This window comes from Barbus barbus, assembly GCF_936440315.1.
Source record: "Barbus barbus genome assembly, chromosome: 43".
Lineage (NCBI taxonomy): Eukaryota > Metazoa > Chordata > Actinopteri > Cypriniformes > Cyprinidae > Barbus > Barbus barbus.
In genome coordinates this window covers 22,060,279-22,076,758 of record NC_136721.1, presented here as the reverse complement: position 1 = coordinate 22,076,758, position 16,480 = coordinate 22,060,279, and the positions used below count along the sequence as shown (strand labels likewise).

At 38.1% G+C, this 16,480-nt stretch overlaps 1 protein-coding gene across 3 annotated transcripts in view; it reads left to right on the top strand.

The window, feature by feature from the left end:
• The first annotated feature begins 1,193 nt into the window (after positions 1-1,193).
• Positions 1,194-16,480, top strand: part of LOC306862068 (noelin-like) — a 31,170-nt gene continuing 15,883 nt past the window's right edge. Inside the window, exons 1-3 of one of the 3 annotated variants that reach the window (XM_079404672.1) lie at positions 1,194-1,635; positions 15,341-15,490; positions 16,076-16,231. In XM_079404672.1, coding sequence (XP_079260798.1) covers positions 1,570-1,635; positions 15,341-15,490; positions 16,076-16,231 — 372 coding nt within the window. In that variant the 5' untranslated portion in view covers positions 1,194-1,569. Of the gene's footprint in view, positions 1,636-13,729; positions 14,193-15,340; positions 15,491-16,075; positions 16,232-16,480 lie in introns of those variants that run through there. The other 2 variants (XM_079404671.1, XM_079404670.1) reach the window with 2 other exon arrangements.

Here is a 16,480-nt window from a genome sequence, read left to right as displayed (position 1 = left end):
TTTCTTCATTTTTGCTCAATGACTTGTAACTTTAGTTTTTAGAGGAACGGTATATCTTACACCCTAAACTTCTTTGTGTTAAAAGTTTTGCTTGAAAAGTGTTGTGTGCTCACTTTCTTCAAGATAAATGCCACTTGGTGTTATATTTTGTTACCTAAAGCAATTAAGTCAAAATATAATTTACTGTAAGTGAGACTTAAATCACACTTAATAATCTCCCAAAATTTTAGAGGTCATTATAAAGTACTTATGCCATGCTCACCTAGGCTGAAAATACAGTAAAACTGAATATTGTGCAATATTATTACAATTTAAAACAACAAAAACCATAAAACTCCCAAGTCTTGTTTGCTGTCAGGTGTAGGTTGGTATGATTTTTTAAAAAGTTTTTAAAGACATATCTTAGGCTCACCGTGGCTGCATTTTTTTGTTTAAAAATACAATAAAAAAAGTTTTGTATTGTAATATATTTTAATTAATTAATTTATTCCTTTGATTCAAATCTGAATTTTCAGAAATCATTCTAATATGTTGATTTGCTACTCAAGAAACATTTATTATTATCATCAATGTAGAAAACAGCTATGCTGCTGGGTATTTGTGACCCTGGACCACAAAACAAGTCATAAGTAGCACGGGTATATTTGTAGCAATAGCCAAATATAGCCTACATGGTATGGGTCAAAATGACCGATTTTTCTTTTATGCCAAAAATCATCATGATATTAAGTAAAGATAATGTTCCATGAAAATATTTTTGTAAATTTCCTACCGTAAAATATATCAAAACTTATTTTTTGATTAGTAATATGCATTGCTAAGAACTTCATTTGGACAACTTTTTAAAAAAAAATTTGCATCCTCAGATTCCAGATTTTCAAATAGTTGCATCTCGGCCAAATATTGTCATCTCCTGACAAACCATGCAAAGGGAAGCTTATTTGTTCAGCTTTCAGATAATGTATCAAAAGACTGATTCTTTTTTGCGGAAAATGTGATACATACAAGAATTACCATCTAATTTCGTTTGAAATACCTTGTAGTCTATTCTTCGTTTCAAATGACTTTTGCAGATAAAATGTCCTTAACAAGTATATCAAGACTGTTTTGACGCCGCGCAAGGTTCGACCAATTAGGTCAGTCCCGCTCTTCCTCCTCTCGCTCATCCCCGTTGAATTTCCCACGCGCGCCGTATGTCACATCCGGTTTCAGCACCTAGGACAGCTCCCCAATCTATCTGCCTCGCACAACGAGATACACACAAAGTTTGGAGCTAACCAGACCTCCCTGCGTGACGCCAGACCTCCGGAGCCGCTCATCTAACGGGAACGGGAGTCGCAGGGAGGCAGAGAGAAGACGCTCCGCGCGCGAGATGCCCAGAGACGGCTGCGCGAGACCGAGTGCTGTTTCTCTGTCATTCCGTTGCTGAGAAGAGAGAGAGAGAGAGAAAGAGAGAGCAGCGAGAACCGGGGACAGAGGAGCGAGGAGAGAGCACCGAACAACGGGTCTTAACGAGGCACCGGACCGGATCTGCATGCGAGAGCGAGACCGAGCGAGCGGAGGCGCGAGATGCAGCGCGTGAACAAGCTCATGAGTCTCATCGTGCTGGTGCTGATGGGCACGGAACTCACGCAAGTAGGTCTATCGCCATCTTTACCTCCCACACATACTCTCTCTCTCTCACACACACACACACACACACACACACATCTAACACAGATCCGACTGCGGTGAATTAGCCGAATTAATGGGCAGAAGAGATTAACGAATGGGATTACAAGCCCAGAGATATGAAGAGTCCACGTTTATACTCAATGATAGCTCACAGCAAACAGGAGAAACAATCAAAGCTCGACCAAGTTGCAGGAAAAGCGCGTTATTTACGTATTTACACCTCATGCATTAAAGCAAACATTTAAATTACTGTGTATTCAACCCTCATCAATTGTTTAGTCTGATTTGGCAGTCTTTGTTTGAGGTCCCAATGACTCCACTTCTGTAAGTGTAGAAATAACAATAGTGAAAATAAACTTTGGTAACACTTTATTTTAAGGTGTCCTTGTTACAGGTTACATGCACTTGCTATTATAATAACAACAAATGATGCATAATTACATGCAACTAACCCTAAACCAAACCCTAATCCTAAATACATGTATTAATTAATATCACTCAGTAATTATATGTATGATTACACTGTAACAAGGACACCTTAAAATAAAGTGTAACCTAAGCTTTTTATATGTTCTTCTAATGGAATCAACCCCCATCCAGCAGATATTATTCTAAAGATGACATACACTTTTCAGAAATGTGACCAGATGCTTCTGTTTGGGGTCATTTTGAGCATTGAAAGTATACATTTGCAGAAAAACACAAAACAAATCTAGCAGAACTGTATTTTATGTTGCTTTTAATTGCATTTACTCATGTTTCTGAGACCTAAATTATGTTTTAAGTGTGTTATAACAAGCTCACATATATAACTAGTGCGAGTCAATGAGTATCAAGCTGATATAAGTACGTTTCTGAGCTATTGAAGGCCTTGGGAGACCCCAAACAGAACATGAGAGGTGCTAAGAAATATTAATGCACTTCACATTTTGTAGAGATGTAATTGCACATTGCTATTATTAGCACTACTAATTACATGAAAGAGAGTAGGAATAATTCGAAAAAGTGCACATAATAGGGCCTGATTATGATTATTTCGCAAAAAGAGAGGGAACGAATATAGAAATTTCTCAAATTGGGGCCGACAAGTTACCACCTGTCATATATACCTTGGGACATATGCCATATTTAATTGTGCATGAATGAAAATATGTTGTAGATGTATAGTGTTTAATGGGTCAAACTGTACCTCTGTCTTTATTTTAATTGTTCAGCAATGCAACACTGAAATGAGACACACCAAAAAAAACAAAAAAGGGGCTGTTACAATTAAATATGCCAAAAAAATACAACCTGTAAGTGTCCCTTACTTTCATACATGTCATATTAAATATGGCATCTCCCCCAAAGGTGTACATCCCTGGTAAAACGGACATTAATATGGTAAAGTGTTACAAAAAGAAACTAGAGCTTTGCACTAGAGAATTGAAGAGCATTTGGCCGCTCTTACTAACATTCCCCAGTGCGCAGTGTTCTTGGCTCCTACATATGCAAACAGAGCTCTTCACGCTTCAGTTATTACTTTAACCAGCATCTCACTGTAGCATGTATTTTCATATTGATCAGAAAGGATGAGCATGTGAACCGTACAGCCTGTGTAAATGTTGCATTAGGCTCGCAGCGGGGCAGCATGCTTACTCGGCATGTGCGCGCAAGTAAATCTCAAACTGACTCTGCCAAACCCATCAATTACCGCCGCGTGGCTCTGTTCATCTTCTCATCTCGGAGATTTACGGCCCATTGAATCGGTGACAATTTGGCATTTTCCTCAGCTTTAGCCAGGTTTGAGAAGACCTCGCAACATACACAAACACATCAAATGCATACAAGTATTAGATTAAAGACATGTCATATATAATCATTTCATATCAAAAAATCATAACTGTCCCATAAATACACAAGGACAAAAACAGCATTCTGGGATTCTGGGCTACTGTCAATGTTAAATACACATGACGTACCATAGGAGCACAGTTGTGAGCATATGCATGTCGGGACAAAGTCATATGCTCGTCTCTCACAAATGCAGTGATCTAGTTTCAAACTCAGGAAATTGTCATTGTTTGATAATTGCGCTGTGGAAATTGAGTTGGCTTTCAGTTTGTGTGTGTTTAGGAGGAGTTGAGATGACTCACAGGGCCCATTTTCTGTTCTAAGCATGGCCTACATGCTTTATTACTGGATTCAAAACTCTTAAAAAATAAAGGTTATGTTTAGAAACCTAAGAGTTTTATGGATTAATGTCAAAGGAGAGTCTACTTGAGCTCCTCAAAGAGCTTTTTATCCTCTAGCTCTTTAGAAAACCAGTTGTGTAGTAGTGCTTTAATGGATCATGAACCAAAGCACTTATCTTGAATATGTATGATGTGACTTCAGTATCTTCCAAAGAACACTCTTAAAAATAAAGGATCTGGCTTATAGGTTATTGGCATCTATGGTTCCTTGAAGAACCTTCATGGATCAATTCTAAGAAAATGGTTCTGACAACGGAACTGTTCACTGAAAGATCCTTAGGGGAATCAAAATGGTTCTTCTTAAAAATAAAGGTTCTTTATTGGCATTGATGATTCCATGAAGAACCTTTTACTTCCATGGAACATTTCCATTGCTAAAAAAAAAAAAGTTTCTTTAGATCAGGGTCAGTCCTGGAGTGCTGCTCTCCTGCCGAGTTTAGCTCCAAACCTAATCAAACACACCTGAACAAGCTAATCAAGGTCTTCAGAATTATTAGGGCTACAGGCAATTGAGTTTATTTTCAGGGTTGGAGCTAAACTTTACAGGACATTGGCACTCCAGGACCGACGTTGCCTTTCCCCCGCAGATCATTAAAAATGTCCTTCACACCAAGAAAAAAAAGGTTATTTTAAGAAATGATTACAGAAAGGCTCTTGGGGGAACCACAATTGGTTCTTCTATGGCATCACGACAAAAAGAAAACCCATTTGGAACATTTTTTTAAGAGTGAAAGATAAGAACTAAATAAAGGAACTTTATTGGCATTGATGGTTCCATAAAGAATCTTAAACATCCATGGAACCTTTACATTCCACAAAGGGATCATAACAGTGGAAAAAGTTTCTTTAGATTTTTAAAACGCTCCTCACGCTAATAATAATAATAATAAAAAATTGTTATTTTAAGAACTGATCACTGAAAAGTTCTTTGGGGAACCAAAAATTGTTCTTCTATGGCATCACAGCAAAAACACGCTTTTGGAATCTTTATTTTTAAGAGTGGATCAAGTGTTTTTTCTCTTCAAGTTGAGAAGAAAAAAACCAATTAAAAACCTTTATTTTAAAGAGTGTACAAAACACACATAACACCACCTTCAAAATAATAACACTCATTAACCTAAACACCAACAAATACATGGACCATGGTTCATAAAACACGACTTACTGAACACCACCCACAAAACATCTCCTAAAATGTAAATAGAACACCCCTAAACACACACAAAGCACTGCTTAAAGCCCACAGCGACTGAACCAAAACTCAAAAGCTCAAGAAGTACACCCACTAAACTCAACCCACAAAACATCTCCTTAATGGAAACACCACTCACTGAACATCTACTAAACATCCCTCACTGAACACCACTCAGAAAAAAAGCCCATAACACCACCCACAGAACAACTGAAAGATCTCATACTACAGATTTGCTAAACACCTCCATCATTTCACCCACTCATTATCAACTAGTTCCCAACCTGAAACAGTTTGACAGAATGAGGTCTAAACTGAGCTAATTTGAAAACCAGTAACATAATTTAGGTCAGAATGCAAGCTGGAACAAAATATTTTCCCTGTCCAAGTTATGCGCCAACCATCGATTGAATTCAAATTGGTCCACCCAGCAGTTTTTCTAGAGGGCCTAATAGATCTAAAACTACTGTATTAAAGCATTGAGTTGGTCAGATTACACAAGATGACCCCTCACTGTGTGATCATGCAAAGCACAGCGCTGATTTGAGTTTGTTTGACTGGAACTTTCAGATATATGCAGGATAGAGATGAGCATCAGATCTTCCTAGCCAGGAGCATCATGCACCACTTAAAGTCCTAGGAGACATAAGACCAAAGAATTGTCCTCATTTCTAATAAATGGGTAGCTCTTTATTTGTATGTCAGATATGTCCCACCCATATGTCCTGTTTTCAATGGAAAAAGTTAACACAGGAAAGCAAACTACAATCGTCAAATGATTTCACAGTCTCTAAACTACACAAAATCACAACTAAACTTGACAGCCAGGGATCATCATGAATTCTTCTGTACTGAAAATGCTCTTGTGCCATGAAGCCACAATGACAGAAGTGAATGATTAACTTTTAGTAATATTTATATATTTGCATTATATATATATATATATATATATATATATATATATATATATATATATATATATATATATAAAATTATAATTTAAAAAAAGTAAAAACAATATTTTTTAAAAAATAGTTTAATTGGAATTAATTGAAAAGAATCTTGATTAAAATAAATTATACATTATATAAAGCTGTATTTAACACTTATCTAATAATTCTGACAGGGCACGTGCGTGTTTAGTTTCAGTTGGTGCTTCTGTTCCCAGTGGTGCTTATGCTGTCTTTTCAATTTGTGTTAATGCCCTAATCGTATTTCAGTATGTAGCCCAAGTCCAAATGTAGAATCCATTCAAACTTCCATTAACAAGAGAAAGAGTGAGAGAGAGAAAGAGAGCGAGAGGATAATGTCTCTTTCTCCCCCAGCTATAGAATGAATGAGATTAGTTCTTGATTATCACAGTACAGATACGTGTCTTCTATGGTCTTATCACCTTCATGGAGATAAAGGTCATCACTACGCTCTCACAGAAGAGAATAATCTAGCCTGTGGATGAGAAGAATTATCATATTAGTAATGGCTCTGCCTTTAATCGATTGTGTCTGGTTTTGAGTATAAACGGGAGATAAAAGGAAAGTGTGTATGTGTGCGTTTAAAGGGATACACAAGCTGGTGTTTATATGATGGCATTTCACCAGCAGTGACACTCATTGTTTCTCTCTAACAACCCATAAATCACATGCACACACATTTTTTAAAATCTCCAATCGATAGCAAGACAGATCTACCATCAGCATGCGCTCAATCTTTATATTTGTGTTGTCCATCATATAATTCTGTAGCTTCTGAACTGTGAAAGGGCAAGTGTGTGTGTTTACTGTTTTGTAAAGAAAGAGACAGACAGCAGGAGGATGCAGAGACACATTGACTGTCCCTTCTGTGTTAAGGACGGTGAATGATTCAAAAAGGTGTGTTGTTACTCTTTAACAGTGAGAAATATGATAACCAGTGACCAGGATATTATAGAGACTATAGGTCAGGCTGTTTTAATCTTGGCCACTAAAAAACCTTACAGAAACCTTAGCGAGTGAGAAAATATTAGAAACCATATCATCAATACATCTAATACATCAGTAAACAGCAAAGCAGCTAAAACACAATATACTAACAACCATTCAAGAACACCCTAGAAACTGCATAGCAAAACATTAACAATAACTAAAGTACACTTAGCAACCAAATACTAACAAATTACAACCATTCAGACCACCCTAGCAACACTATTATTCACTAAATATACCTTAGGAGCATAGCAACACTCTGGGAACTGTCCAAAACTCCCTGGCAATCAAATTGCAACACACAAACATCTATTCAAAACAGCCTAGCAACTGCAAAGCAACACATAATCACTAAAAACATTTCAGCAGCATAGCAATGCCCTGGCAACAACCATGAACACCCTAGTAAACAAATACCAAAATACAAACAACTATTCAAAACACCCGTGCAACACAAACATCACAAAGTACGCTTTAGAATCATATCAACAGCCCTGGCAACCACTTAGAACATCTTAGCAACAGTACAGCAACCTACTTAGTACAAAAGTACACTTGAATAGCATAGCAACTCCCTGGCAACCACCCAAAACACTCTAGCAATCCAACTGCAACACACAAACAACTATTCAAAACACCTTGCAACTGCAAAGCAACATAAAATCACTTTAGTAGCATAGCAACAACCTGGCAACCACCCAGAACACCATATCAACCAAACTGCAACACACAAACACATTTTCAAACCACCCGAGCAAATGCAAAGCAACATAAAATCACTAAACACACTTTAGTAGCATAGCAACACCCTGCCAACCACCCAGAACGCCCTAGCTACCAAATACCAACAACCAACAAAACACCCTAACATCACTAAGCACGCTTTAGAATCATAGCAACGGTCTTGGCAAATACTCAGAACACCCTAGCAATTGCATAGCAACTGACATAGTGCTAAAGTACACTTTAATAGCATAGAAATGCCCTGAGAACCACCCAAAACACCATAGAAACCCAACTGCAACACACAAACAAATTATCAAAACACCCTGGCAACTGCAAAGCAACATAAAATCACTAAACACACTTTAGTAGCACAACAACACCCTGACAACCTCTCAGAACAAAAATCCTATCAATGCATTAACAATCACTAAGTGCACTTTAGGATCATAGCAATGTTCCTGCCAAGAGCTCAGAACACACTAACAATTGTATAGCAACTGACATAGTGCTAAAGCACACTTTAGTAGCATAGCAACACCCTAGCAACCAAATACCAACAAAACACCCTAACATCACTAAGTACGCTTTAGAATCATAGCAAAGGCCCTGGCAAATACTCAGAACACCCTAGCAACTGCATAGCAACTGGCTTGGTACTAAAGTACACTTTAGTACCATTATACCACCCTGGCAACCACCCAAAACACCCTTGAAACTCGTCTGTGAAATATGCACAGTCAAGCACCACTCATTTTCTTCAAGAAAATGTAAAAATCTACCATCTGTTCACACACAAACAGACATCGCTCTCCTTTACCAAGATATAAAACAAAATGTTCCTAAATCACAAAATAAATCGCTATGTTTTGAAGCAGTAGTATTTCAGCTGCCGACGGATATTCTGTAAACTACCACTGAAAACAGCAGGAAGAACAGGCTGCTTGGGGAGGCAGAGGAGGAGGCGCAGGGGTAGGGGAGAGTAAGTGTTCAAACAGCAGGGCTCCGTTCCAAACACCTCTGCAGTACCACGGGCACCACGAGGCAGACCATTTGAAGTTCTGCAGAAGAAAACTTCTAAAAACATGGACTTTACTTCTTCCTCCTCTTCCTCTCCACACTGCAGAACCATTGGGAGGTCTCCAGCACAGACCGATTGATAAATCACTCATATCGTGTTAGACTGTTTTTTTTACACTCAGCCTCAAGCCGATGGCTTTACAGTAGACCATTACAGATGAGTTACTGCTGCCACAGTCTCCTTCTGTCCAACAGCTCAGATGGTTTCTACTGGTACATTCTGAAACAATCGTCATCCAGTGCTCCTGATCTCCAGGACATTATCGTTTTGCTGGGGGCTGCAGAAATCACACAGCCTACACATGAATTATTAAAAGATGATAAAAAGCAGAAAGAACAGTGTTAAAGGGAATCCCAGCTCGAGATTACAATTTTGCTGCTCTCACGTTGATGAAAGTAAAATTGATCGCTGTTGCCTTAGAGAACGCAGCTATAAAACATTCATATCAGACGTTTACTGCATATCTTGTTTTAGAATGAATAGCAATATGCACCTGACCAAACAGATCAGCGCTTTTGTAAAACTAATCCATGTGTTTGTACAGAAGTAAAGAAGCTCTTCACCCACAAAAAAAAAAAGATGTACTCACCCCTCATGTCATTTATTGGACACAAAATCAGAAACTGAATGTCAACGGATGCTGTCAAGCTTCAAAAATGACAAAAAAATAACATGAGTGTGAGTACCAGAAAAAAAAAAAAAAAAAAAAAAAACATTGTGAGTTTATTATGTCGCAATTCTGACTCTATAACATGCAATTTCAAGTTATAAACTCACAATTGTAAGAATATAATCATTTTTTTCTAACTCCATAATTGCAAGTTTATATCTCACAATTCGGACTTTTTTTTCTTTTTTTTTTTAAATTGCATGATATAAACATGCAATTCTGACTTTTTTATCAGAATTGTGAGATATAAACACAATTGCGAGTTATATAGTAAGAATTGCAGGATGTAAACTTGCAATTGCGAGTTATAAACTCAGAATTGTGGAATATAAACTAGGAAGTTTGAGTTATAAAGTCAGAATTGCAGGATATAAACTTGCAGTTGCGAGAAAAAAAGTTAGAATTGCGAAATATAAACTGAGTTATAAATCCCAATAATGAGAATAAAAATATATTTTCTTACAATTGCAAGTTTGTTTAATAATTATGACTTTATAGCTCAAAATTGTGTGTTTTAGAGTCAAAATAGCAAGATAAACACAGTTCTGAGAAAATAAGTCAGAATTGAGAGATAAAAATTCACAAATCACATTTTTTATTCAGTGGCGGAAACAGACTTCCATAGATTAAAGAAGCTGTTCATTGATGAAAAAAAAAAATAAATAAATAAAAAATGTATTTACCTTCATGTCGCTCCAACCCCATTTTCTTCTGTTGAACACAAAAGTAGATGTTTAGCAGAATGTTCATGCTGCTCATTTCTAATGAAACTAAATGCTATCAAGCTTCAAAAATGACAAAAAATAACAACATGAGGGTGAGTACATGATGTCAATGTTTAACAATCCCTTTAAGGATTTAGCTTTATCCTCATTGGTTGAGGTTGAATGTTGATTAGTTGATCAGTTTGCAGCTTAATTTACGACAATCCAAGCTTAATTTTCAATTTGTTGTCTTAATTCCATGAAACAAGTCATATAAAACTCCATGACATCACAATTTCATTTTTATTCTAGTGTTAATGCGTATAGAGAAAAAGCTAATAAACTCAGTTAAGTTCCTGGTGTTGCATAAATTAATCAGCATAGACATTTGGCATTAAGTTTGATGGTTTGATTCATTAGCCAAAAACTGCTTTATTGAAAAGTATTATTTAGCACAGCTTTTTAATTAAAAAAATTGTCAGCTTTTATCAAAAGCCAGAAATAAATCTAGGTTTGAAAGAAGTATTTAATTAACACGGTCAAGTTCAGAGAGTTTAGAGAGAACTAACGAGACCAAATGTTCCATCAACAAAGAAAAACAACCTCCCAGGGGCACTAATTTGTAGATAAGTGTCTTTTTGCCGCTTACAAGTCCGAGGCCGTGACACGAGGTCAGCCCAACATTGAGAGCATTCTAAAAGTCTGTGCTGCACTATTTTTATGCAAAACGCAGTCCGACCATGTGTGCTGATATGTTACTCATTAACCTCTGAAATAAAAACAAGCCAATGTGATTCAAGTTGTATAGTTCATTGGCACACACGCTGAGGGATCTCAAGGCCAAACAAATTCAAGCCCAGAGTGATTTGTGCTGAAGTGACCTTCTATTTCTATGGCTCTATCATTCATTCACTCCATCTCTCTTTTATGTCTCTGTCCATCTCCTCTCACATGAAAACGCAACCATAGCGCAGGATGGTAACCATGTTACCTATAGGGATGACATGTTCAGAAGATATTTAAAGGGACAGTTTACCTAAAAATGAAAATTCATCATTTACTCACCCTCATGTTGGTCCAACCTCTGATTTTTTTCCATGGAGCACCAAAGGAGACGTTTAGCAGAATGACTGAGCTGTTCACTTCCATACAATGAAAGTTGAACTGTAAAAATGAGGGAAAACACATTAAAGGAATATATCACAAATGGGAATTTGCCGAAAAGGTACTCACCCCCAGGCAATCCACAATGTAAATGAGTTTGTTTCTTCAATAAATTAGGAGAAATGTAGCTTCACCAGCGGATCCTCTGCAGTGAATGGGTGCCGTCAGAATGAGAGTCCAAACAGCTGATAAAAACATCACAATAATCCACACCACTCCAGTGAGCAAGTGATGTCATGCTAAAGATCTCAATATCTGTGCTAACGAAGAAACAAACTTATCTACATCTTGGCTTGAGGGTAAATTTTCAGCAAATACTTATTTTGGGTGAACTATTCCTTTAAAAAGGTAGTTAGGCTACTTCAAGTTGTGCATTAAATTTCAAGTCACACCATAGCTTTGTGAGAGGAACAGCCTGAAATTTCAGTCTTAACATTTCAAACTTGACCGACAGCTGTGGTCACCATTCACTTACATTGTAAGGAAAAGGACACCTTGAATATTCTGCTATAAATAACTATTTTTGTGTTCTACGGGAAACCATATAGGAAATCATACAGGTATCTAAGGACATGAGGATGAGTAAATGATGGCAGAACCAGTACTTTAAGGCCAGTACAGAAAGATCGGATCATTGTGGATTCACAAGCAAACCAAAAAGTGTGTGTGCATGTGTATGTAATAGACAGTGACAGGCCCGGAAAGAATATCTGCCCTAGATTCAGTGTTTTAGATGTTTTCTGTGTGATGATTTATTAAAGTGAGGTTGGATATGCTGACAGAGACACAACTGGATGCCTGAATGTCTCTCAGCCTGTTTCTCTCTGACTCAAAGGTCAATCTACGTAAAGTGCCATACCTGACATATTCATATAAAAAAAAAAATAGCAGTTTATTTTGGATTTATAATCTGGTTCATTTATAGGGTTCTGTTCTTTAAATTCAGCTTCTCTTTTTTCTCTTCTTCTTTTTTCAGCTTTTCAATACTGTCACATATTGTACATTCTAGTTTTTCTTTTAAACTTGATTTCCCTATTCAGCTAAACTTATTTCATATTTCAAACTACTGTATAAAATATTCTCAAATCAGTTTCAAAAAGCAGGTTCCCATTGTGACAATTTACCCCATGTAGTGTGACAAAATGCCCAAGTGCAGGGGACAAAGTTAAACGTACAAAATGAACTGTATCTATTTTTCCCTGGGTTTAAATATTAAAGCCTTTTATGTAGCCTGAACTTCAACAAAAATTGTCTTAAAAAACAACAATAATAAACATACCCTGAGAAATATTCACTGGGCTAGGAAATGTGACACATAGTCCTGGTTTTCCCCAGTATATTTATGGTATCACGATTCATGCATATCTAACTATAACCTGTTTTGCACCTCTTACTCTGTCACGACTACTCACTGACATGTCTAGGTCTGTGAATAATAGGTGTTAAACAAGTGATGCATTAGACTGCACTACTCATTGTCATGCTGCCAGACAGTGTTCGGGTGTAATTGCATCACAGTACCGCCGATCACAACACGGGGGCGCTCGAGTCATTCTAATAAATGCACTTACGGCACTGAATGTGTAGGAAGCATGCAGGGCGGGTCCTTTCCGAGACCCTCTTATATATATATATATATATAATCCATCTACACATGTGCATGTCAGATATTGACATATGTTTAAGGTTGCAATAAAGAGATTGCAAACAAATATGCCACTTATGTTTCCATTTATTTCACAGGCGCTTATATGAGTAATATATCATCTTGACACACCTCGCGAGTCCTTTAATGGTACTGTTTCTAAAAAAAAAAAAAGCACTGATAAAAGTGACTTACGACAGGGTGCTTGTCAAAATAACATTACAAGTCAGAAAACATCAAGTAGCTGCTTGCGTTTTTTTTCCCTTTTAATCACAAAAAAAAGCTTTTGTTTGCCGCAAAAATTACTGACCGACAATTTGACGCCCCTCAAAGTGTTTTTTATCATTTGCACAGTGTTGACATTTTAAAATTATTAGCCTACAATAGAGCAACAGTAATAATGGGCCCGCGGGAGAAATGTGATCGTTTCACTCGCATTGACCCGGACCGGGGCGTGACATTGGGATGCTCGGTTTACAACCGTCCCGGGCGCGTGGCTAGGACAATATCGGGCCATTAACGCGATCCGTTGCCAAGTGCAAATCCCCGGTGGCGCATCTCGTGAGCAGAGGAGCGATTGACGCGTTCACGCGTTCCCTTATAGGAACGCGTGGCGCCGCCTCCTTTCTCATCCACGGAGAGCAGTCGGTGTGTGCAGTTGTAATCCATCCCGAGTAATTCACTTGCGTGGGGAAGGCGGACCAATAAGGGCGTGAACGCACACAAAAGAGGCACGGATAACAGAAAAGACACCAGACGGGAGCAGCGCGCGGAGACGAGGGTCACAACCGCTCAGTTTTGATCACTTTAACAACACCGGAGTCCATTCAATCACTGGCATACATCAAGATGAGCACTGTGAGACCAAAACCGGGACCGTCAGAGGAGATGATGCGGATGATGGTGATGCACGAGGCGCTCACGGGCAGCGATGCTCGCCGTTACGGTTCCCCGGTGGCTTGTGTAGAATGAGAGTTTGGGTCATTGCGCAGAGATGTCGGTGCCTTTGCTGAAGATCGGTGTGGTGCTCAGCACCATGGCAATGATCACCAACTGGATGTCCCAGACACTGCCATCACTAGTGGGGCTCAACACCACCAAACTGACCGCGGCGCAGGGCGGCTATCCCGACCGGAGTATAGGAGTAAGTCTCGGGTTATTTCCCCTGAAAATTCAAACGAAAAGTTCAAATATTAAGCCTTTAACATGTAAAAATATTTTCCACTATAGCAGCGCGTCGCAATTCCCGTTTTTCCACATTTATAAAGCGCTTTTTGTATACAAATGTTCATTCTTTTGCATTATGTTCCATTCATTCTTTAAATGTTTCCCATGCAGGAACGTGTGCGCGCCTCCTTGCGCTTTCTCGGTTTCAAAAAGTGGCGTTCACGGACTTGCTGATTGTGATGTCATGGAATTTCGAACGCTCAGCTCATTAATATTACAATTCGCGTTCTAATTAACTCGAACACAACTTGTTTATTTTAATAAACTAAAATTGCGGCAATAAGTCAATAGATATCAGGAGATTTTGTTTCGTGATTTTACTATAATGAGCATGGAAAAGCCCACTGAAAGAAGCAAAGAGGTCTAAGACATAAAGACATAAAATAGCGTTTTAACACGTCTCGAGTCCCTTTCGAACGCAAGAACGTGTTTTGTGCACATTCTTATGTTAAAATATAGAATAACGGATGGAACAAACAGGCTTCATCACCACAAACTCTGTGGATGTAACGCGGTTGTGTAGCTCTTTCATGGCTCAGTCTTTTTTTATTTTTATGCACAATTTTAATATTAATATCACTTTGAATATTAACAAAATTCTATGGGTTTTTACCACAGGCCAGATTAAAAATGCAACATAACATGAAAAGACTGCAAAGCAGACAGAATCTGTAGTGTTATAATATTCCACTGGTGTGGAGATTTTCCAGACCTGCATCAGCGGATGTTCATCAATCCTCCATCTGTCCCTCACTCTCACCAACTCCAGACAGACCGTGATTGGATCTGTAACTCTACAGGAGTTCAAAAATGACACAGCTGAGCAGGATAGATCACCTCTCTCTAACCGCTGTCAGTCAAATAGACTGCAAAACTGTGCGTGTGAATGAGACTGATGTAAAGCCGCTGTGTTTTGATTGGAAGGTGGGGAAGTGGGCATGGTCTGGCGTGGCACGAGCAGATGGGATTTTGCGTAATCTTGTGTCATGTGTTTGTAATGCCAAAAAGTCTGGGATTATAAATGAAACTATAAACTTTAGATGTTGTAATATTTCTCATTGTCAGGTTTTACCCGCTAACCCAGAGGAGTCCTGGCAGGTGTACAGCTCGGCTCAGGACAGCGAGGGCAGGTGTGTGTGTACGGTCGTCGCACCTCAGCAGACCATGTGCTCAAGAGATGCCCGCACCAAACAACTCCGCCAGCTACTGGAGAAGGTGACCTCCCGACCCATAATGCTCTATTGGTTTGCCCTTGCGCATCATGTTACCTACCTAAAGTTGACACAGACACAGAATCAATGACAACCAGAGCTTTCCTCCAGAGATCAACGTGACCTAGAGGCATGAGCCTAACAACAATATTATTCGCATACAAACACTCAAGAGTTAATGAGTTCCTCTGGAACACGGCTGGCACAAAGGCAAACACCCTTTCCTCAAAAAGACAATAAAGCAACTCCTCGGACACATCAGATCATTAGCAGACGTGGAATAGCTGCAGAACTCGCTAGTTTGCTGAAGGTCACTAGATTCGTTATACATTGATGTTTAGAGTCAATATAGTTATATATTTATTTTAATATTTAATATAGTTAGATATGTATTTTAATATTTAATTTCAATGTATAAACTTTATAATATATAACAAATTAAAGAAAAAATCTGCCATAAAATTCTAAATAAAAAAATAAAGTCAATATTCTGTGTGTGTGTATGTATATATATAAGAAGAATTATATGAAATGTGTTTACTTACAAAACCACTTTATTTATGGTACTTGTGTGTGTGTGTGTTTTTAGGTGCAAAATATGACGCAATCAATCCAAGTATTGGACCAGCGGACCCAGAGGGACCTGCAGTATGTTGTGAAGATGGAAGATCAACTCCGTGGCCTGGAGACCAAATTCAGACAGGTGGAGGAGAACCACAAACAAAACATCGCCAAGCAATACAAGGTAAACACACAATTAAATGCAAACAGTGCACATATTTCACACGATTGCACACATCGTTCCACACTTTCATACACAAACACTGCAGATTGCATGCACACCTATAAATGCTTGTGTGATTTTTGCGAAATGTGCAGAACTGTCCGATTCGATCCAAACAATTAGTGCGCTTTTGGTCAAATGCAATATTTGCATTTTTGTATTTTTACATTTGCAAACAAAAAAATGCTAAATTAAATATGAATTATTAAA